Genomic DNA, 20826 nt, shown 5'->3' with positions numbered 1-20826 from the left:
TTAAACTATATCATAGTAATATGATACAAGTATTCGACTTAAATTTCTGTGAAATAACAATTAAGAAAAATAGTTGAGAAGCATCAGGCAGCGGTGCGGGCGGCCTGCCCCGGGTTTCAGGACTGGGAGTTGGGAAGGGGCTCGTGGGCTGCGCCGGGGGCTTGGCGCGGGGGCCTTCTGGTCTCGTTGAGCTTGCGAGGTGAGGCGCTGTACGGGGGGAGGAGAGGCGGCCCAGGGTATTTCCAATGGCCCCCGCCGCAGGTCTGGGGGCTACTTTTGTGGAAGAAGTCGGTCGGGTGGCTGACAGGGCGGGGGGCTTTCGGGAGCCGAAGATTCAGCCCCGCTTGGCGTCCCAGCGGCTCCGGCGCCTCTGGCTGGGGGCCTTCGGGAAGGCCGGCTCCGGCTGGGAGGTGCCCGGCGGTCCCGCCCACTCTTCTAGAAGTAGCAGAACCGCTTTCCTGAAAAAGGGAGCGGGCAGAAGGGCGCGCAGGTAGGGCGGCTGGGGGCGGAAAAGTCCGCTGGAGAGCTTAGGTGGTGAGGGCGAAGATGAGCATAATTGAAAGATCCGCCCTGCGTCCGGGAGGCTGCTGAAGTTTTTATTCTCTGCTTTCTGGAACCCAGAGGTAGAACTCCCCTTCTGAGAACTCACTGATTTTTTTTTATTATTATTATCATAGTTGATTTACAGTGTTCTGTCAAATTTTGCTGTATAGAGGACTCATTTACTTGGTCACAGTTATTCCTTGTGTGTGCTGTCGAGTTACTTCCCTGATTGTGTCTTCCAGAGGCTGGCATTAAAAATTGAGGTTCGTTCTTCCCAACTCAAGAATGGTGACGGTGAGGCCTGCAGATCCAGGAGAAACAGCAAAATTAGCGTCTTTCTAGAAAAGTGTTGGTAAGAAACCAGTTAATGTAATAGGAACCACCTTTGTATCCTGTTACAGGTTAATCACTAAAGGGATGTTGCCGGTAAACTTAAATTATGCATAATGGCCCCTCTCGGACCTCTACCTCCCAGGTAGTCAGCATTAATCCAAAATACCTTTGCTTAGCTCCCAGGAAATATCCTGACCAGGCCCACCTGTGTGATGGCCGGAAGGAAGAATTTAACACATTCCCTCCGGAGGCTGAAACCTAGAAATGTTTGGCTTGTCTCCCTCCCTTTTTACTATAAAAGAAGCTTGAATTCTTAACTCAGGCAAGCTGGTTCTTTGGGACACTGGTCCACCATCTTCTCAGTCGGCCAACTTTCTGCGTGTTGTTGCACTTCTTTACCCCGAAAGCTCACCCCTCAATTTACTGGCCTGTCTTGCAGTGAGCAGAACCAAGTTGGGCTCAGTACCACATTTTGGCACAGCCAGCCAGGAACCTGCTGCTCATGGCCAGCCAGCCTGGTTTGGGGAATTTTCGGGTAAGGTTCTAGCTGCTGCCCAGACTACTTGTCCTGACCATTTGCCCTTCAGAAGTCCCCGAAACAGCACTGTTGGCTCCAGGGCTTGGCAGGTGGAGGAATCAACACTTGGGGGCCGACGGGGCTCCGTACAGGTAGGGTAAGTCGCTCCAGGGTGTATAGTTGGAAGTTACTTCCTCTCCTTTTGGAGCTTTTGCTCCAGAATAAGCCAGTTTTGTATTTGAGTGGGGTACCCTGTTGGAGAGAGGAAAGAGTTGTTGAACGTTTACCCAACATGTGAACCAGTTCATTTGCTTCTTTGGATGCTAGCATTTGTACGTGCTGTTTGTGGGTTTTGTCTGTTTTTATTAGTATTTTTTGGCCACACCTGCGGCATGCAGAAGTTCTGGGCCAGCAATCAAACCCTCGCCGCAGCAGTGACAATGCCAGATCCTTAACCAGCTAGGCTACGAGGGCACTCCCCTTTGTGTTCTGTCTTGCGTTTTTGTCTTTTAAAGATGGGGAGTGTTTCAGGGTTCCCATCGTGGCGCAGCGGAAACGAATCTGACTAGGAACCATGAGGTTGTGGGTTCTATCCCTGGCCTTGCTCAGTGGGTCAGGGATCCGGTGTTGCCGTGAGCTGTGGTGTAGGTCGCAGATGCAGCTCGGATCTGGCGTTGATGTGGCTCTGGTGTAGGCCGGCGGCTACAGCTCCATTCGACTCCTAGCCTGGGACCCTCCATATGCTGCAGGTGCAGCTCAAAAAAAAATAAATAAAAATGGGGAGTGTTTCAACTATAACAACATGCGGCCACAGCACCTGTTTTGATCCCCACAAGGGGTTTCTCAGCAGAGTGATCTCAGGTCCCTGGGCAACCTGTAACTGCTACGCTTCCCATGTTAATTACAGTTTGTGGTCGCCTGTGTCCTTGGAATGTCTGAAACCCCAAGACAAGACTTGAGGTTTATTTAGGATTTTCTGTTTGTCCTTTGATGTACTCATCTGGAACCCTTTCTCCATTTACAGACAAATCAGAGTTATGATATTTAAAACTTTTACTGATGTTAATCAGAGGAAAGGAGTGGGGGTGGGAGGAAGCTTGTCTGTTCTCATCCAAGAGTAGGACATTCCCAGGGAGAAGAGGAGGGTTCCACTTGGTTCGTAAAATTACCAAAGCCCCAGCCCAGAGTTCAGCCCGGTTGATTGATGCCAAGGCAAAAAAGTATTCTTTTAATGGTAAGAGATGATCAGCTGCTGCTATGGTTTTACAGTGGTTTTTTAAATGATTTTATAGCTATTTGTGAAGAAGTGGGAGAGAATGATGAAATCCAATCCGTACAATAATCTGTGGTGTTATATCAGGGAAAATAAAGGAATGAGAGTAAGCACGAGTTGCTTCAAACCCTAACTCCTCCAGCTAAGGGGGCTCTTCTCTGGCCACTGCGCCAGTATATCCACCCCTTCCGTTCCTTTCCAGCCCCACTTATTGACACTGGGGCCCAGGACTTGCCCTTCTTCCAGGGATCAATTAAAAAATCCTGTGTTAGTTTTGGGGGCACAGGGATTTGATCTAGTATCACCACCTAAGACCCAACAGGGCACCCAGTTTGGACCAGGAGCCATTCCCGAGGCGAGGCAGTGTTTGTTGCTGTTACTTCATATAGGAGGCTGACTGCAGACGACCAGCCAGCTGCATTTCTCAGGCTTGTTTAATTGGAAAGAGCGAAACCCTCCTTGTACGGAGGATCCTCTACACCTGCAGGCCACTTGGCAGCTCCCACAGCTGAACCAAACTGGGGCCTCAGTGAGGAAGGCCCTTATTAGAGCCCTGCTTATTAGTGCGTCTAGACGTGGCTTGGATCCCGTGTTGCCTTGGCTGTGGCATAGGTAACAGTTCCGATTCAACCCCTAGCCTGGGAACTTCCATGTGCTGCGAGTGCGGCCCTAAAAAGCAAAAATAAATAGTGTTCATCTAGAGGAAACAACGACAGAATAAAAAAGATGCAAAACAGGAGCTCTCGTCGTGGCTCAGTCATGGAACCATGAGCTTGCAGGTTCGATCCCTGGCCTTGCTCATTGGGTTAAGGATCCGGCGTTGCCGTGAGCTGTGGTGTAGGTTGCAGACGCGGCTCGGATCCAGCGTTGCTGTGGCTCTAGTGTAGGCTGGCAGTTGTAGCTCCGATTCGACCCCTAGCCTGGGAACTTCCATATGCCACAGGAGCAGCCCAAGAAATGGCAAAAAGACCGAAGGGGGGAAAAAAAAAAAAAGCAAAACAAAACACCACTTTTTTGGCAGTGGTATTGAATTCGCAGCAGGCTAATAACCAAGAAAGGTAAGCCAGCCTTGGGGAGGGGACAATGGGCTCACTCTAAGTAGAAAGAAGGCTAGAAGACAGATGGCCCTAGGCTGAAACAGAAGAAGGAAAACAATAAAAGAGCCTCTCCTGTGGTAGAAAGAGAGGAAAGCTGGTGAATGAGGAGGCCCAGGGGCTCCCTTGGACTTTAGGTGTTCAATTCCAGTTTCTCTGTAGGAGTCCCAGGGAGAATTGACAGTGGGGAATGAGCTGATGCACTTTTGATAACTGATAAACTTTACCCTGAAGTAAAGTTTACAACAGCTCCATGTCAGAGATAAACCTCAAACTGTACTTCAGCGCGAAGTTTGGACCTAAGTAAAACAATGTCGGGATTTCCTGTCATGGCTCAGCGGTCCCCTGACTAGTATCCATGAGGATGCAGGTCCGATCCCTGGCCTCGCTCAGTGGGTTAAGGATCCGGCGTTGCCATGAACTGTGGTGTAGGTCACAGCCGTGGCTTAGATCCTGCATGGCTGTAGCTGTGGCATAGGCCAGCAGCTGTAGCTCCGATTCGGACCCCTAGCCTGGGAACCTCCATATGCTGTGGATGTGCCCCTAAAAAAAAATATGCTAAGGAGTTTCATTAAGTTCAAATAGTTGTAGATTGGGGGGGGGGAAAGGATTTTACTACTAGTATTCATTGCTCCCATGCAGCAAGAGGTGGCCAAAATGGCCTTGCCTCCTTTCCCTACAGGGTTGTGGAACGGGTCGTTGACAGTAGGGAATTGTGATAGGGAAGCTTGCGTGATGATCTGTTACAAGTTAATCACCAAAGGGATGTTGCGTGTGAGCTTGAATCACACATAACGGCCCATCTCTGGGAACCTTGCCTCCCAGGTGAGGAGCGTTAAGCTCAGTATCTTTGTTTAGCTCCCAGGAAACATCCTGACCAGGCCCAGCTGTGAAGGACTACGGGAAGGAAGACAAGAACACACCCTCTCCCAAGGCTGACCTGGACCAGCAAGTAATTTGGCTTCACTCCCTCCCCTTTTAGTGTAAAGAAACCTGAATTCTAACTCAGGCAGGACGGTTCTTTGGGACAGGAGTCCACGTCTTCTCGGTCTGCTGGCTTTCCAAATAATGTCGCAGTTTCTTGTCCCAATAGCTCATCTCTCCGTTTCTTGGCCAGCAAGCAGTACAAGATTGGACTCGGTGACATTAAGGCATTTCTGTGCAAGGGTACAGGCAGGATCTCCGGATTAAGAGTGAGGATGGGGCACTGTGGAGGCAGCCATGTCTACCAAGGCTCAAACCCCTTCTAAACTGTTAGCCTAAGGCCCCTGGACTGGCTGCAGTTGTGTTTATTTTTGTAAATATACTGGCCATAACTTTCATTGTCAAAGGGGTACCACCAAAGCAAGAAGCACTGTAAAGTCTGTTGGCAAAAAATAGTTGTGTTTCGCCTGACTTCACGTAGGATAAGGTGGCTTGGTTGCTATAATAAATGGATTGGTTAGGATTAGGTGTTTCTTTTGTAAATGGTCTCAGAGTTTCACTTTTTTTTTTTTTGTCTTTTTGTGTTTTTAGGGCTGTACCTGTGGCATGTGGAGGTCCCCAGGCTAGGGGTCTAATCAGAGCTGTATGCCTATGCCACAGCCACACCAATGCCAGATCTGAGCCAAGTCTGCAACCTATACCACAGCTCACAGCAACGCCAGATCCTTAACCCACTGAGCAAGGCCAGGGATCAAACCTGCAACCTCATGGTTCCTAGTCAGATTCATTTCCACTGCGCCACAACGGGAACTCCGGAGTTTCACTTTTTGACCTATTTAGTGCTCAGAAGATATTCAGTCACGGTGCTTTATAATGATAGCGTTTGCATGTTTATGTCCAGAGAAAGAATTCATTCAACAAACATCACATGCCAGGCCCCATGCTTAGTTCTGAGAACACAGCTCACAGCTGTGTTCAGAGTCTACCTGCTCCCTGCCCTCTGGAACCTGATAGAATAAGAGATGAAAACAAGTAACTTTCATCTGAGCTTTGGAATTCAGTATTTCCTTTTCCAGACTGGAGAGAATGACAGACACAAATGATGCATGAGAGAAAATTTTTTAATGTTTTTACATGGTATAAATTTCACAAAAATGTCAAACGAAATAAATTTGCCAGTAATCCATTGTGCTACATGGATTGCAAAAACTACATGTAAAACTGTATGTAACTATATGTAAAGACTGGGGACCTTGTCCCCTTCATTTGTGTGTTATTTTTGCTCTAGCCATGCTTTCAGTATGTGTATGTTTGCATGTTAGTAATGTGTCCCTTGTTAGTAGAGCTCCGTTTCTCACGCATGGATAATGGAAGTTCTGATATTTGCTTCTTGCCCCCCAGAGGATCTCCCATATATCACTTCAGAAACCAGTGCTCTAATCAGCCACCATGAAATCCCCGCCTGAGTATTTTATTCTTCACCCTTTTTCCTTTGAATGATGTGTGTAAGTGTGTCTGACAGTTTCTTCACACTCCTCTGCTACCCAGTGGGCTTGCTCCAACCTTAAATAGCAAACATTTTATTCTGAATGGTATTTTGAGAACCTTTTCTTGCCACAACCATTAATTGATTAGACTGAAGTCTTTTGGTCTGGCTCGCATCCTAGTTAGGGATGCTGAAAAACCTCCTTGGTTGTCTTTTGTAATGATTGATTCCCAGGAGACTTTAAGAAATCTGGACTTCCCGTTGTGACACAGTGGAAATGAATCCGACTTGGAACCATGAGGTTGCGGGTTCGATCCCTGACCTCACCCAGTGGGTTGGGAATCTGGCATTGCTGCAAGCTGTGGTGTAGGTCACAGACGTGGCTTGGATCTGGTGTTGCTGTGGCTCTGGCGTAGGCTGGCAACTAGAGCTCCGATTAGACCCCTAGCCTGGCAACCTCCATATGCCGCAGGTGAGGCTCTAAAAAAAAAAAAAAGAAAAAGAAAAAAGAAAAAAATGTGAAATACCTCAGAGTTCCCTGCTAGCCCAGCAGTTAAGGATCTAGCTTTGTTACAGCTGTGGCTCAGGTTCAATCCCTGGCTCAGGAACTTCAACACACACCAGGCTCAGTCAGAATTTTTTTTTTTTTTTTTTTTTTTTTTATTATTTTCCCACTGTACAGCAAGGGGGTCAGGTCATCCTTAGATGTATACATTGCAGTTACAGTTTTTTCCCCCACCCTTTCTTCTGTTGCGACATGAGTAACTAGACATAGTTCTCAATGCTATTCAGCAGGATCTCCTTATAAATCTATTCTAGGTTGTGTCTGATAAGCCCAAGCTCCCGATCCCTCCCACTCCCTCCCCCTCCCATCAGGCAACCACAAGTCTCTTCTCCAAGTCCATGATTTTCTTTTCTGAGGAGATGTTCATTTGTGCTGGATATTAGATTCCAGTTGTAAGTGATATCATATGGTATTTGTCTTTGTCTTTCTGGCTCATTTCACTCAGTATGAGATTCTCTAGTTCCATCCATGTTGCTGCAAATGGCATTATGTCATCCTTTTTTATGGCTGAGTAGTATTCCATTGTGTATATATACCACATCTTCCGAATCCAATCATCTGTCGATGGACATTTGGATTGTTTCCATGTCCTGGCTATTGTGAATAGGGCTGCAATGAACATGCGGGTGCATGTGTCTCTTTTAAGTAGAGCTTTGTCCGGATAGATGCCCAAGAGTGGGATTGCAGGGTCATATGGAAGTTCTATGTATAGATTTCTAAGGTATCTCCAAACTGTTCTCCATAGTGGCTGTACCAGTTTACATTCCCACCAGCAGTGCAGGAGGGTTCCCTTTTCTCCACAGCCCCTCCAGCACTTGTTATTTGTGGATTTATTAATGATGGCCATTCTGACTGGTGTGAGGTGGTATCTCATGGTAGTTTTGATTCGCATTTCTCTTATAATCAGCGATGTTGAGCATTTTTTCATGTGTTTGTTGGCCATCTGTGTATCTTCTTTGGAGAAATGTCTATTCAGGTCTTTTGCCCATTTTTCCATTGATTGATTGGCTTTTTTGCTGTTGAGTTGTATAAGTTGCTTGTATATTCTAGAGATTAAGCCCTTGTCAGTTGCATCATTTGAAACTATTTTCTCCCATTCTGTAAGTTGTCTTTTTGTTTTCTTTTTGGTTTCCTTTGCTGTGCAAAAGCTTTTCAGTTTGATGAGGTCCCATGGGTTTATTTTTGCTCTAATTTCTATTGCTTTGGGAGACTGACCTGAGAAAATATTCATGATGTTGATGTCAGAGAGTGTTTTGCCTATGTTTTCTTCTAGGAGTTTGATGGTGTCCTGTCGTATATTTAAGTCTTTCAGCCATTTTGAGTTTATTTTTGTGCATGGTGTGAGGGTGTGTTCTAGTTTCATTGCTTTGCATGCAGCTGTCCAGGTTTCCCAGCAATGCTTGCTGAATAGACTTTCCTTTTCCCATTTGATGTTCCTGCCTCCCTTGTCAAAGATTAATTGACCATAGGTGTCAGGGTTTATTTCCGGATTCTCTATTCTGTTCCATTGGTGTGTCTGTCTGTTTTGATACCAGTACCACACTGTTTTGATGACTGTGGCTTTGTAGTATTTCTTGAAGTCTGGGAGAGTTATGCCTCCTGCTTGGTTTTTGTTTCTCAGGATTGCTTTGGCAATTCTGGGTCTTTTGTGGTTCCATATAAATGTTTGGATTGTTTGTTCTAGTTCTGTGAACAATGTCATGGGTAATTTGATAGGGATTGCATTGAATCTGTAGATTGCTTTGGGTAGGATGGCCATTTTCACAATATTGATTTTTCCAATCCAGGAACATGGAATATCTTTCCATTTCTTTACATCTTCTTTGATTTCTTTGATTAAAGTTTTATAGTTCTCGGCATATAGGTCCTTTACCTCTTTGGTCAGGTGTATTCCGAGGTATTTGATTTTGTGAGGTACAATTTTAAAAGGTATCATTTTTTTGTATTCCTTTTCTAATGTTTCATTGCTGGTGTACAGAAATGCAACTGACTTCTGAATGTTAATCTTATATCCTGCTACTTTGCTGAATTTATTAATCAGTTCAAGGAGTTTTGGGGTTGAGTCCTTAGGGTTTTCTAGGTATAGTATCATATCATCTGCATACAGTGACAGTTTGATCTCTTCTCTTCCTATATGGATGCCTTTGATTTCCTTTGTTTGTCTAATTGCTGTGGCTAAGACTTCCAAAACTATGTTGAAGAGCAGTGGTGAGAGTGGGCATCCCTGTCTTGTTCCAGATTTGAGTGAGAAGGCTTTGTTTTTCCCCATTGAGGATTATATTTGCTGTGGGTTTATCATAAATGGCTTTGATTATATTCAGGAATGTTCCCTCTATACCCACTTTGGCGAGGGTCTTGATCATGAATGGATGTTGAACTTTGTCAAATGCTTTTTCTGCGTCTATTGAGATGATCATATGATTTTTGACCTTTTTTTTGTTAATGTGGTGTATGATGTTGATTGATTTGCGTATGTTGAACCATCCTTGTGAACCTGGGATGAACCCAACCTGGTCATGGTGTATAATTCTTTTGATATGTTGTTGGATTCGGTTGGCTAAGATTTTGTTGAGAATTTTTGCATCTATATTCATCAATGATATTGGGCGATAGTTTTCTTTTTTGGTGGTATCTCTGTCTGGTTTTGGAATGAGGGTGATGGTGGCCTCATAGAATGTCTTTGGGAGTATTCCTTCTTCTTCAACCTTTTGAAAGAGTTTAAGGAGGATGGGCACCAATTCCTCTTTATATGTTTGATAGAATTCACCTGTGAAGCCATCTGGTCCTGGACTTTTATTTGTAGAGAGTGATTTTATGACCTCTTCAATTTCATTTCTAGTGATCGGTCTGTTCAGTTGGTCTGTTTCTGCTTGATTCAGTTTTGGCAAGCTGTAAGATTTTAGAAAATTGTCCATTTCTTCCAGATTGTCAAACTTGTTGCCATACAGTTGTTCATAGTATTCTCTTATGGTTTTTTGTATTTCTGCTGTATCCGTTGTGATTTCTCCTTTTTCATTTATAATTTTGGTTATTTGGGTTCTTTCTCTCCTCTTTTTAGTGAGTCTGGCCAGGGGTTTGTCAATTTTGTTCACCTTTTCAAAGAACCAGCTCTTGGTTTTATTAATTTTCTCTATTGTTTTTTGAGTCTCTATTTTATTGATTTCTTCTTTGATCTTTATAATTTCCTTCCTTCTGCTGACTTTAGGACTTTTTTGTTCTTCTTTTTCTAATTCGTTTAGGTGGAGGGTTAAGTTGTCAATTTGGGATCTTTCTTTTTTGAGAAAGGCCTGGATTGCTATAAATTTCCCTCTGAGCACTGCTTTCGCAGCATCCCATAGATTTTGAGAGGTTGTGTCTTCATTATCATTTGTTTCAAGGTAGTTTTTAATTTCCTTCTTGATTTCCTCATTGACCCATTGGTTCAGTCAGAATTTTTTAAATGAACAAATAAATTCACTGTTCCTTTAAAAAAAAAAAGAAATGTGAAATACCAAGCAGAATGGAGCCAAGAATATTGATCTTAAAGTCCAAGTATGTCTGTTTTCTACCTGTGGAAGAAAAAAATGGATCAAAACTTTTTTTACATGTCCCTCCACCTGTCTTCTTTCAAATGAATTGTAAAGGTTCTACACCTAACAGAGTACTGGTACGTACTCCACAGACGGTGTGCTGTCCATAACCTGCTGTTTCTCTTTCTCAGGAACAGGCGTGCACGATCCTCCACGCAGCATGGAAGTGTGTCCTTACTGTAAGAAGCCGTTTAAGCGCTTGAAGTCCCACTTGCCGCACTGTAAGATGCTACGACCACCTGTGCCTGCTGATCAGGATGTTTGTCAGTCCAAGCCGGCTGCACTCCCACGTGCTAAGAAAGTCAAAGGGCCGGTCAGAGACCCAATTAAAGCTAGAGAGAGAGAGTTAGGGACAGACCACGAAAAAAGAAATCCTGGCCTGAAAGGGGACAAATCAGAGCGGACAGGTAAGTCCTCTCTGCTGCTAGCCGTTGATTTGAAAAAAGCAAGTAGCGCAAAGGCTGATAAAGACATCAGGGATCAAGTTCAACCCTCCCTCAAGATGTTAAAAAACACTGCAACAGAGATCACTTCCCACGAAGAACGTACAGCCCCGTTTTCTGCATCCAAGAACATCACTCATAAAAAAGGACTTCCTGAAGATTTGCCTAAATCAGGGGAAGGTCGAAATAACCCTTCAGAAACTGAGGCATCTTTATTTCTTGGCCCAGTGGAACCTTCTTTGTCAAGTCAAGATAGAAAATACTGTTCAGCTTTCCCTAATGATGTGCAAACCACTTGTGCTAACTTAAGATTAGACAGAATTGATGCCCCAAGACAGAACCTTCGTGTAAAATTGCAAGCTGGTCCTTTCGGGGATTATCAGAGTTCTCCAGGGGATCTCGATTGCGAGGGTAGGAGAGTAAGCACATCATGGCCAAGCAGGGTGAGAGTGCCCAAGGCCGGGGAGCCCCTCTCAGGAGTTGCTACTGATCTTGGTGACACCAGGACTCAGGAAAAGAACACAGAACCACGAATTGCAGCTTTTAAAGTTAGCCCATTAGGTGCCATCCAAGTCGGGGAGAACCAGGACCAAGGACTTAACCTTGGAACAGAGGCACAGGGGAGCAGTGGAAATGCGGAGAACTGTGTCTTTGTGACAGAAATACAGCGCTGGGCTCCCTTGAATGATGACCCTAAGAAGGCCTTTAGTATCAGTGATTCAGTCACGGCGAAGAACCCTCGCGGGGAAGGTCCCAATATAGACTTGATCACGCCACAGGAGACAGCTTGCAGGGAGCTTCTCTCTGCGTCACAGTCACGCAATCCAAGTCTTGTCTCCCTGGCGATACAATTTCTCCAGGAAGGGAAGGCAGAAGCCTGCAGCCCTGCCGGCAAAGCATCAGCAGAGCACGAGGAGCAAGCTTCTCTGGCTCCCAGCTCGGGCTGTCGGCCCCAAGCATTGCATCCTGGGGGCCAGCTGTCTCTCTGTTCAACCCAGACTCATGCTGCTAAAAGCCCCCTGGCCAGGAAGACCCTATCAAGTGCCCTGGGGCTGGAGTGGTTTCCAGAGCTCTATCCTGGCTATCTTGGACTCGGTGTATTGCCAGGGAAGCCTCAGCTTTGGAGCGCAGTGGCCCAGAAGCCTCTGCTCATCAGCCCCCAGGGGGAAAGGCTTTCCCAAGGTAAGCACGCTCACCTTCAGGCTCATCCAGACAGTGCTGCACCTGTTGAATCAACAAGGTTCAGGGCACTCACAGTCTGCCTTGTTTTGCTCATTGTACCAGGGCCTTCCAGCACCCCGGATCTGTGACTCTTCTCAGAACCTTGCTGCTTGCTCCCAGGGGTCAGTAATAACGGTGGTTTGTCACTCTCCCTTCCCCTCCACCAGGAGTTGAAGGTTGGACCGGGACAGGCTGGCCGGTGATGTTGGTAACAGTTGAACCTCTACACTGCGAGAAGGCATGACCTCTTCTAGAAGTTGAGTGGGCATTCATGCCGAACAGACACAGAAAAAGCATAGATTTCAGGGTCTGCCTAAAAACAAGACAAGCCCTGTGCTTAAGATTTCATCCAGGACCAGGTTGGACACAAAATGGACTCCAGGTGTGTGGTCAGCCACAGCATCCAGCAGCTTAGAATAGCAAAGAAATGCGGGGAGCAGGTGTGGGGGTTGCTCTTGGGGCCAGGCCAGGGTTACAGCTATCCAGGGAGGCAGGGCAGTCAAGGCAGGTGGAAGTGGAGGCTCGGGATTGAGCTGATGAAGACGAGGATGGAAGGTATGACCAGAAAGGGACGAAGTTCACACATAGGAGAAGTGGTCCACTCTGACCTAAGGATAGAACCAGAGATTGAGCCTCGAGACACCAGAGACTAGATGAGAGGGACAGGGTAGGGAGAGCCTGGAAGTCGAAGCTGGCGGGATCATGAGTCTCTCTTCCGAAGCTCCCTAGGTCGCTCCTCACTGATGCCTAGGATGGTTTAGCCAGTGGGCAGGACGGAGGCCCAGGTAGGAGCCAGTGATTTCCCAGCAGCCCTCGCAGGTGCCTTACTTTTTTCGGCTGATTCTCACCTTTAGTAATCACACTACTCCTCTAGTTATGAAACACAAATTGTCTCCGTTTTCCCCACCAAAATTTTGAATTACCTTTTCCTTTTTATTAGGCTTTCTAGAGGCGTGGTCACTGTAGCATCCGTCTCTTTCTTGTGGCACATTCTTTGGTGCGTTTCGATTATTTTGACCGGAGCCCTGGAACCACTCAGAATCAGCTTGCACCTGAAAAGCTTGTATTATCTCTTCCCTAAAGGGATGTATTTTCACCCACTGGTGTGTTTTGTGAATGATCACGTGTGTACTAAAGCCCTGTTTGCCCTTTCTGGAAAGCGTTCTCATTCGAAGTTTTCCACATGAAAAGTGCATTAAGTAACGAGGGTTTCTAGTTGAAAGCTGTGTTTTCTTGAGCTGCCTCTGTAGTTAACCAGGTCTTCTACAGATGGGGCCAGCATCTTTTCTCTCTACGGAGATGCAGTATCACGCCCTTTCTCCATGGTAACGTGGAAATAACACATTTGTGTTGCTTTGTGGTTTTGGGGGTGCCTCGCCCCTTCTGATTTTGGCCACACCCCTCTGAGAGGTGGGCAGAGTGGTTTCCTCTGTTTTGCAGCTGAAACAGGCACAGAGGATAAGGGTCGTGTCCAAGATCGTGTTGCCAGTAGAACCCAGTCTCCTGAGGCCTAGTTTAAACCTTTCAACTCAGCCACATAGTAGAACATGCGCCACAACTAGACACCTGGGTGTTGGTTTTATCTCCGTGCTTCTCTGTGGTTTTCAGTTGCATACACACACACACAGCCCGTAGCAGATCTCCAGCAAGTGGAAGGGCTTCTTTATTTTTTTACTTTCTCTAGTGCTAATGTGAATTTTCACTTTAGGGGGAAAAGGGAGGGGACTAATAACTTTTATCAAGTGATGGTTGTTTCTGGTCACATGCCAGGTATTGGTATCTTCTTTGTCCCGCCCTCTGAATCGTTAGGGTTAGTGACATCCCACCTTCTCCTAATAGGTGATGAGTCTGGGCCTCAGGTTTAAGTGACTTGCCCTTGCTCCTCCAAAAGCAGCATTCGGGGTTCAAATCCAGGTCTATCTGGCTTATATATCCAGTCTTTAAACCCAGCATCAGGCTTACTTGAAGGCAGTTAGTGGTCAATAAACAGTTGATTTAAGTTATTAGCGATACCATCACTTTAAGGTCCCATTAAGTCCCAAGGTAAGAGATAGAGTAACTTATGTCATCAGATCACTAGGTTTATGAAATTGACTAGGGGGAAAAATAGTTTTTTCCTTTCATAATAAGTTCTTTCGGAATAGTGGTTAGAACTATTTTGTTCTCTCTTATTGATTACAGTCTGTAATATGTGGTTAGTTTGGGTTTCCGGATCAGGTAATGCATGGCCAGCACAGGGCCTGTAGTTCTCTCATAAACCCCAAAACTATTGAAGTTGACTCCACCATTAACCTTCAGACTTTGGTGCTGGCCCTGGATGAACAGACACAAGCGGAGACGCTGAGATCTCTGTTAAGGTCAAGGCCTGATTCCTCAGCTGACCGAGGACTTGAGCAAGGCCATCCAAATCTACAAGGACCGAGAAGCAGCGTGGCTTCCCCGGGCAGTGGCTGTCTCCAGCGACTGCAGCTTACATCTGCATTTCCAGGCAGTCTTTGCAGAAGATCGTGGTCTCTGTGTGCCCTCGATTAGCCAGGCCCTTTGATGGGCCGTTCCCTGCTCAGGGAGCACCTCATTCCCTTGGTATTTAAAGGCAGGGCCGGTGAGCTATCATTACTCAGTTGACTGCCTACCAGGGGTCATACCTGCATGTTTTTCTAAGGTACCTTAAGTTCTGGGAGTTGGAATTGTTCCTTTTTATAGAGGAGGACACCGAGTTTCAGAGAGGAGAAGTAGCTTGCCCAGCATCAAGTTTCTAGCATTATCTGATGGTCCTTGGCAGGCTTTTCTGGGCAGTGTTTCTTCTGTTGACTGTGGGCTCCGGGGTGTCGTCATTTATCTTTCCTACGTGGAACTACGCCAGTGCAGCTAGCGAGTCCTCCTACGTCAGGGTACCTGAGAAGACTTCAGTGGCCAGTCCACCAGGTGGAAAGTCATCCAGGACCTTGGTTTTGAAGAAACAGGGTAGAACCAGTAGCACTCATGGCTGATTGATGAAAAATGGGTATGTTTGGGTGGTCTGGGCTGGGAACTCCCAAGGCAGACTGATGGTTCTGAAGATGCCGCTGAGCTGGGTTTCAGGAGATCAGGACCAAGAGGACGAGGCTTGTGGGATTCCGCGCTGCCAGGGGCTGTCTCTTCAGCCTCAGGGAGAAAGAGTCTAGTGGACTTAGTACTGAAGGAGTAGTTTCCTGGCCTTAGAAGAAGTAGCTTTTAGCAGTTCAAGATTGAAATCTCAAACTCACCGAGTAGCGGTGTCTGAGAGTCCTCAGCCGTGGCAGAGGGTTTCCGTTGTTCAGAGGAGAGCTCTTAGTGCTGGTCGCCTTGGGAGCATTCAGCCAGGGGTGCTGGGTGCGCCTTCGCAGAGTTCAGGTCCTTGGCTTTGGGGCTGAAAGTTGAGGAGATCTAAGTCCCTGGTTCCCAAATGTAGACAGAACAGTTTCACATGGTTTTGTGTGTTTGTTTGCTTTTTAGGGCCACACTCGCAGCATATGGAGGTTCCCAGGCTATGGGTCCAATCGGAACTGTAGCCTCTGGCCTATGCCGGAGGCACAGAGCCATAGCAACGTCAGATCTGAGTGGCGTCTGCGACCTGTACCACAGCTCGTGGCAACGCCGGATCCTCAACCCACTGAGCGCGGCCAGGGATTGAATCTGCAACCCATGGTTCCCAAGCGGATTTGTTTCCACTGTGCCATAACGGGAGCTCCCTTTTTTTTTTTTTTTTTTTAATTTAAGATTCTTAGGCATCTTCCCTAGAGATTCTGAAGTAAGTCCTAAGAATATTTTCCAGCGCTTCCTAAGTGTTTCTGAAGATTGGCCAGGTTTGAGAACCGCTGATGGCAGTAGAGGAGGTCCCTCAGACCCAGCTACAGAAAGAATATTCTCAAATGGTGGCAGTGGAGAGGTGGTTGGGGGGCGAGGGGGGGAGTATATGTAACTACAAAAGGCAAAACTTGGCTGATGGGGATACCAGGAGGTAAAGTGAGAAAACCTTATAGGGTCGTGGGGTTTTAAAGGGCTTAAAATAAGGCTCTTCTCTAACTTGCATACAAGATTTCCATCCATAGGGTATCCGTTGGAGATGGGGCACTCGTGGGGAAGGGGCTCAGAATCAGCACGGTGAGCAGGAAGCAGACAGGCCAGGGCTAGACCCCCTGATAGCCAGAGAAGTCTGTAAAGGGAGCGTTTTAGAAAAGAGCGTGTGAGTCCTCAGCAGCCAGAGGCGTAAGGGGTAAGTCCAGCCCTACTGCTGGGATCCCGTCTAGGGCGAGGGGAACAGAAGATGTTACAGGTACAGAGGGCGGATGAGGGCTTTCAGCATTTGTGTTAGTGGAACCATTGTCGCTGAGTTTGAAATGTAAGGACATCAGCGCTGGCAGGTGAAGGAGGATGTGTAGGAGATGTGGCGGCTGAGGGGTGGCAGTGGGTAGTGGCCGTCCAGGGCTCCCAGCCAGTCCCAGAGGGCTGGCGATCAGCACCCACAGCCCCTGGGCAGCAGGCAGGGGGGCTTTGGAAAAAGTTGCAGCAGGATTTTGTGGGCTCTGAGCTTGGCTCTCGGGGGCCGGCGGGGCTCGGGCTGCTAACATATCCCAGCTCAGGGCCTGATCCAATGACTGAACCTCTAATGAGTAAGTGGGCTCAGCTGGCTGGAGAAAGACTGAGGAGCCGCCGAGCTCCTGACACTGCGGGGCAAGTGGTTGCACAGTTGCAGCTGTCATGGAGCGTTTCTCCCCATCCTCAGTTTTTTCAAGATGCATGGGTAAGGTTGTGTGCTCATACTGATCTTCACTTTGCAAGAGAGACATCTTTTGTGTAATTTCTTAGAAACCAGCCTGGGTTTGTTTTGTTTTGGCTTTTTAGGGCCGCACCCATGGCATGTGGAGGTTCCCAGGGTAGGGGTCGAATCAGAGCTGTAGCTGCCGACCTACGCCAGAGCCACAGCAACATGGGATCCGAGCCACGTCTGTGACCTACACCACAGCTCATGGCAACGCTGTATCCCTAACCCAGTGAGCAAGGCCAGGGATCAAACCCACAACCTCATGGTTCTTAGTCGAATTCGTTAACCACTATGGGATTACCCGACTTAGTCGGATTCGAGCCACAGTGGGAACTCATTCTTTTTCTTTTTTTTTTTTTTTTTTTTTTCTTCCCTGCTTTTTAGTGCTGCACTTGCAGCAAATGGAAGTTCCCAGGCTAGGGATCAAATCGGAGCTGTAGCTGCTGGCCTACACCACAGCTCATGGCAACGCTAGGTCCTTAACCCACTGAGCGAAGCCAGGGATCAAACCTGCATCCTCACGGATAGTTGGGTCCGTTACCACTGAGCCACAACAGAAACTCCTGTTTTCATTTTTAATATATTCATCATCACTGGAAGAGTGTTTTTATATCCACAGCAACCTTTACCACACCTAAACCTTGTAAATAGTTCCTTAATTTATCCTCTGCCCTGATGAGCCACACCAAGACCAGAGAATCCGCAGTAGTAGAGGAGGATTTCCTGTGTGTCGTTAACATGGAAAATAACTCGGGCAGTGAAAATGCACATACGCAGCCTAAACCCTCCTTGCTGGTTCTACTTAGTTATTCATGTGTTGAACATAAATAAGACGTGTTTGCTGGTCAGCGGTAGTGATGGGAGGAGTAGAGCAGGCATTGGGGGTAGTGACAAGCAGCAGTCGTTAACCCCACGGTAGAAAATCATGCTTTTCGCTAAGATGTTTAGCAGACGATAGGAAGTATAAATGATTCATTTCATAAGCATGTACATGTGGATCGTCTGGGCACTATACTCATCAGATCAGAAATGGATCTGGGTCCTGATCCCCAGGGTCCCTTGGTCTGATGAAGAACCTTTATTTGACCTAGAAGAGACCACTTTACCCTTCAGCGCTTGCAAGTTAGCCACAGCCCGATGCAGAGATTAATCCACCTATTTAGAATAGACTTTTCCTGCAGCCTCGCCCTGGGAACCTCAGGCCTGAGCGTTGGGGAAGAGGATGGAGTTAGATGAACTGTCACAGTGACTTCTGTTTGGAACCCTAGTTCCTTTGTTGGAAAGAAGTTCGACGGCAGTAAGGAGTTTGGAACCCTCGACCGGGCTCACAGCCTCCAGCTTCTCTCTATTGAGGATCTTGGGAGCTGTCCAGAAAGGTGAGGCTGGACTCTTTGCTGGGCTCTCACTGGTTCCTAGCATGTGGAAGACTTTCTCTACTTGAGCCATGGCTCTGACAGCAAGGCTCAAAAAGAGAAAGAACAACTTTGTAGCCTTTCCTCTCTGTTTTCATTCTGGAAAATGGATGTAATTGGAAGTACTGAAGCTAATACAATAGCAGCTTCCATTTCTTGAACAGCTTTCATGTCTTCAGTACCCACCCCTGCCTCTCTCTGCCACCTCCCCCGTCTCTCCCTTACCCACCGTGATCGTCCCAAAGCTAGGAAGGCTCTAAATGTCACGTTAACCAATTGTACTCATCTCCTCCCCACAGAAGATTTGAACCAGTCTCCCAAAAATAAGAGTGACTAATTTAAATGTATTAAAGTTAAGATCTTCTGGTTTTAGCATTTTCATGAATATCTATACACAGTGGTATGTAAATTCTTTGCATTACAGTTCCTCTGCCTGAGCCACCTCGGTAGCAGATCAGTCACAGGTAATGGCCCCTAGTTCCGTTTCCCTCTCACAGTTGGTCCTGTGTGTCTTCAAACAGGCTGGATCAGGTGCAGCACCACTATGAAGAGCGGGGTCGGAGGCATCACGATGCTCTTCGCAGGGTACTTCGTCCTTTGTTGGAGCTGGAGCTTCAAGCATCTGAGTAAGCCTTGCTCTGTTTTTAGCCTAGATTACAAGTCACATCCCGTTACAGGCACCTCCAAGGGATTTTCCGAATTGATTTTCTGTATTTCAGTTCTGCATTATCTGACAGGCCCTAGTGAATGAGCTAGTGCCTGAGGCTCTAGAGGTTTTTTTAACTTTTATTAGAAGTTTTGGTTATCGTGGCCTTTATAAGATTTGACTAGAATTTACGTAACTGCCCTTATGCTCCATTTAAGATTGTCACTGGTGATCTGGTGGGTTTGTGTTTTCTCCTTCAAGCTGTTTGCCTGGTAGAAGATGAGGGCTCTTCTCCTTGGTGACCTTAATTCCTATCTAAGGCCTTTTTAGGATTGAAACCAAATAACTTTATACCCCAAAAGGGAGGAGGAGAAATAAAATAGAGCTGTCACTCATCCGTGTGTCTAAGGCTTACAGCTGTTTTATTTAATCTTTTTTTTTTTTTTTTTTTTGTCTTTTTAGGGCCGCTTCCCGTGGCATATGGAGATTCCCAGGCTAAGGGTTGAATCAGAGCTGTAGTGCCAGCCTACACCACAGTCTCAGCAACCCCAGATCCAATCTGCATCTGCGACCTACACCACAGCTCACAGCAATGCTGGATCCTTAACCCATTGAGCGAGGTCAGGGATTGAACCTGCGTCCTCATGGTTACTAGTCACATTCGTTTCTGCTGAGCCACAACAGGAACTCCATAATCTACTTTTAATATTAAAAAACAAACACCCTTCTAGTTATGTGTTTCAGCTTGCTCCAAATCTTACAGGTAGGAAAATGCCTGAATTTCATTGCTCATTTAGTTCCATTTCATTTAGTTTCATTTTGCTCATTTTTTTCAAGTATCATTTTATAAAAGAAAGCAGAAAAAAAAAAAACTCTTCTTCTACAATTTTAAAACAACAACAACAAAAAAAAACTCAGAGGAAAACTTTCAGTGTAAAAGGTATAAGATAACCTTTAATATCAGAGGCCAATAGAATTCACAAACTTCTAAAATATCAGATTTGACCCTGATTGGATTTGTTGGCTAATTCATGCCAGTACACAGAGAGCAGGTCAAGCCGTGGATGTGTCTCTGCACCCGACTTACAGCCTGACCAGCTGGGCCACTGGCCCTTGTGTAATGTGCCCGGCCATCTGTGAGGGAGAGAAGTTCCTTTCTGAGCATCCTGCATAATTGGAGATGCCCGAAACCCCAGGTCATTTTCTTCACATGGAAAAAAAAGCCTTCCTGAAAGTTGTACCTGCCCGAGAGGGACCTTTTAGATGCTGGAGGTCACTTTGCACATCTCTAAAGTGAGATGAAAGAAGGTGAACTGGAAACTTCTCATTATGCCCAAGACTTTATTTCTAAATTTATAAAACAAAAATGGAAGAGAATGATGTGTCGAGGCAGGAGAGAGAAACAGTCCTTCGAATGACTTCTTGGATCCTTAACATTTGTCTCTGTTTATCCAAAGAGCTGCAGCGCTGGCGTAAGCAGCACTGACCTGGACACCACTTAGAGAGCTTTGGCGCCCCAAGAAGAGGATGGTGGAGACAGCGGCAGTGCCTCTTGAACAGCGCAAAATTGTATGGGGGCAGGGAGAGGGAGCGAAAGGAATAAACTATTGGAATTTAACAATTACATAGCAAATTTTTTTTTTTTAATGTTAACAGATCTGGTTCTGTCTGGGTGTTTCTTTGGCTTGGTTCTCAAGAGTGACTGAAGGTTATTGAGAAAAACTTCAGATTGTTTAATTATAAAGGCTGATGTTAATTTGAGACAAGGTGGCAGTTCATGTTAAATTTTTTTTTTTTTTTTTTTTTTTTTAGAGTACAGTGGGTTTACAATACCATGCCAATTTCTGCTGTACAGCAGAGTGACCTGGTCAGACATAGATACACATTCTCTTTCTTACACTGTCTTCCATCATGGTCTATCCCAAGAAGCTGGATGTGTTTCCCTGTGCCATAAGGTAGGACCTCATTGCTTATCGATTCTAAGTGTAATAGTTTGCATTTACTAACCTCAAGCTCC

The 20826-nt window shown here is 46.2% G+C and overlaps 1 protein-coding gene across 24 annotated transcripts; it reads left to right on the top strand.

The window, feature by feature from the left end:
• Nucleotides 1-155: 155 nt before the first annotated feature.
• On the top strand, nucleotides 156-20433 carry MTNAP1 (mitochondrial nucleoid associated protein 1). Of its 24 annotated transcripts, none has more exons than XR_014820684.1 (9): nucleotides 156-199; nucleotides 786-895; nucleotides 1316-1411; nucleotides 4619-4712; nucleotides 10436-11929; nucleotides 12136-12350; nucleotides 18020-18127; nucleotides 18685-18789; nucleotides 20267-20433. XR_014820684.1 is itself a non-coding variant. In XM_084983717.1 (8 exons), exons 4-8 carry the CDS (start codon nucleotides 11750-11752, stop codon nucleotides 20283-20285), a joined length of 471 nt encoding a protein of 156 aa, XP_084839843.1. In that variant the 5' UTR covers nucleotides 156-199; nucleotides 786-895; nucleotides 4619-4712; nucleotides 10436-11749; the 3' UTR covers nucleotides 20286-20433. The 24 variants fall into 24 exon arrangements, 17 of the variants coding, with proteins under 17 accessions (XP_084839843.1, XP_084839845.1, XP_020922354.2 ...); XR_014820683.1 differs by having other exon boundaries at nucleotides 17933-18127; XR_014820685.1 differs by having other exon boundaries at nucleotides 12136-14972.
• The last annotated feature ends 393 nt before the right edge of the window (nucleotides 20434-20826 follow it).

The sequence above is a fragment of the Sus scrofa genome, chromosome 12, assembly GCF_054392235.1.
Source record: "Sus scrofa isolate SSC_HxYL_T2T_F1_AM1 chromosome 12, Sscrofa_HxYL_maternal_Yorkshire_Landrace_v2.0, whole genome shotgun sequence".
In the NCBI taxonomy this organism is placed as follows: domain Eukaryota; kingdom Metazoa; phylum Chordata; class Mammalia; order Artiodactyla; family Suidae; genus Sus; species Sus scrofa.
This window is presented reverse-complemented; position numbering and strand designations above follow the sequence as displayed.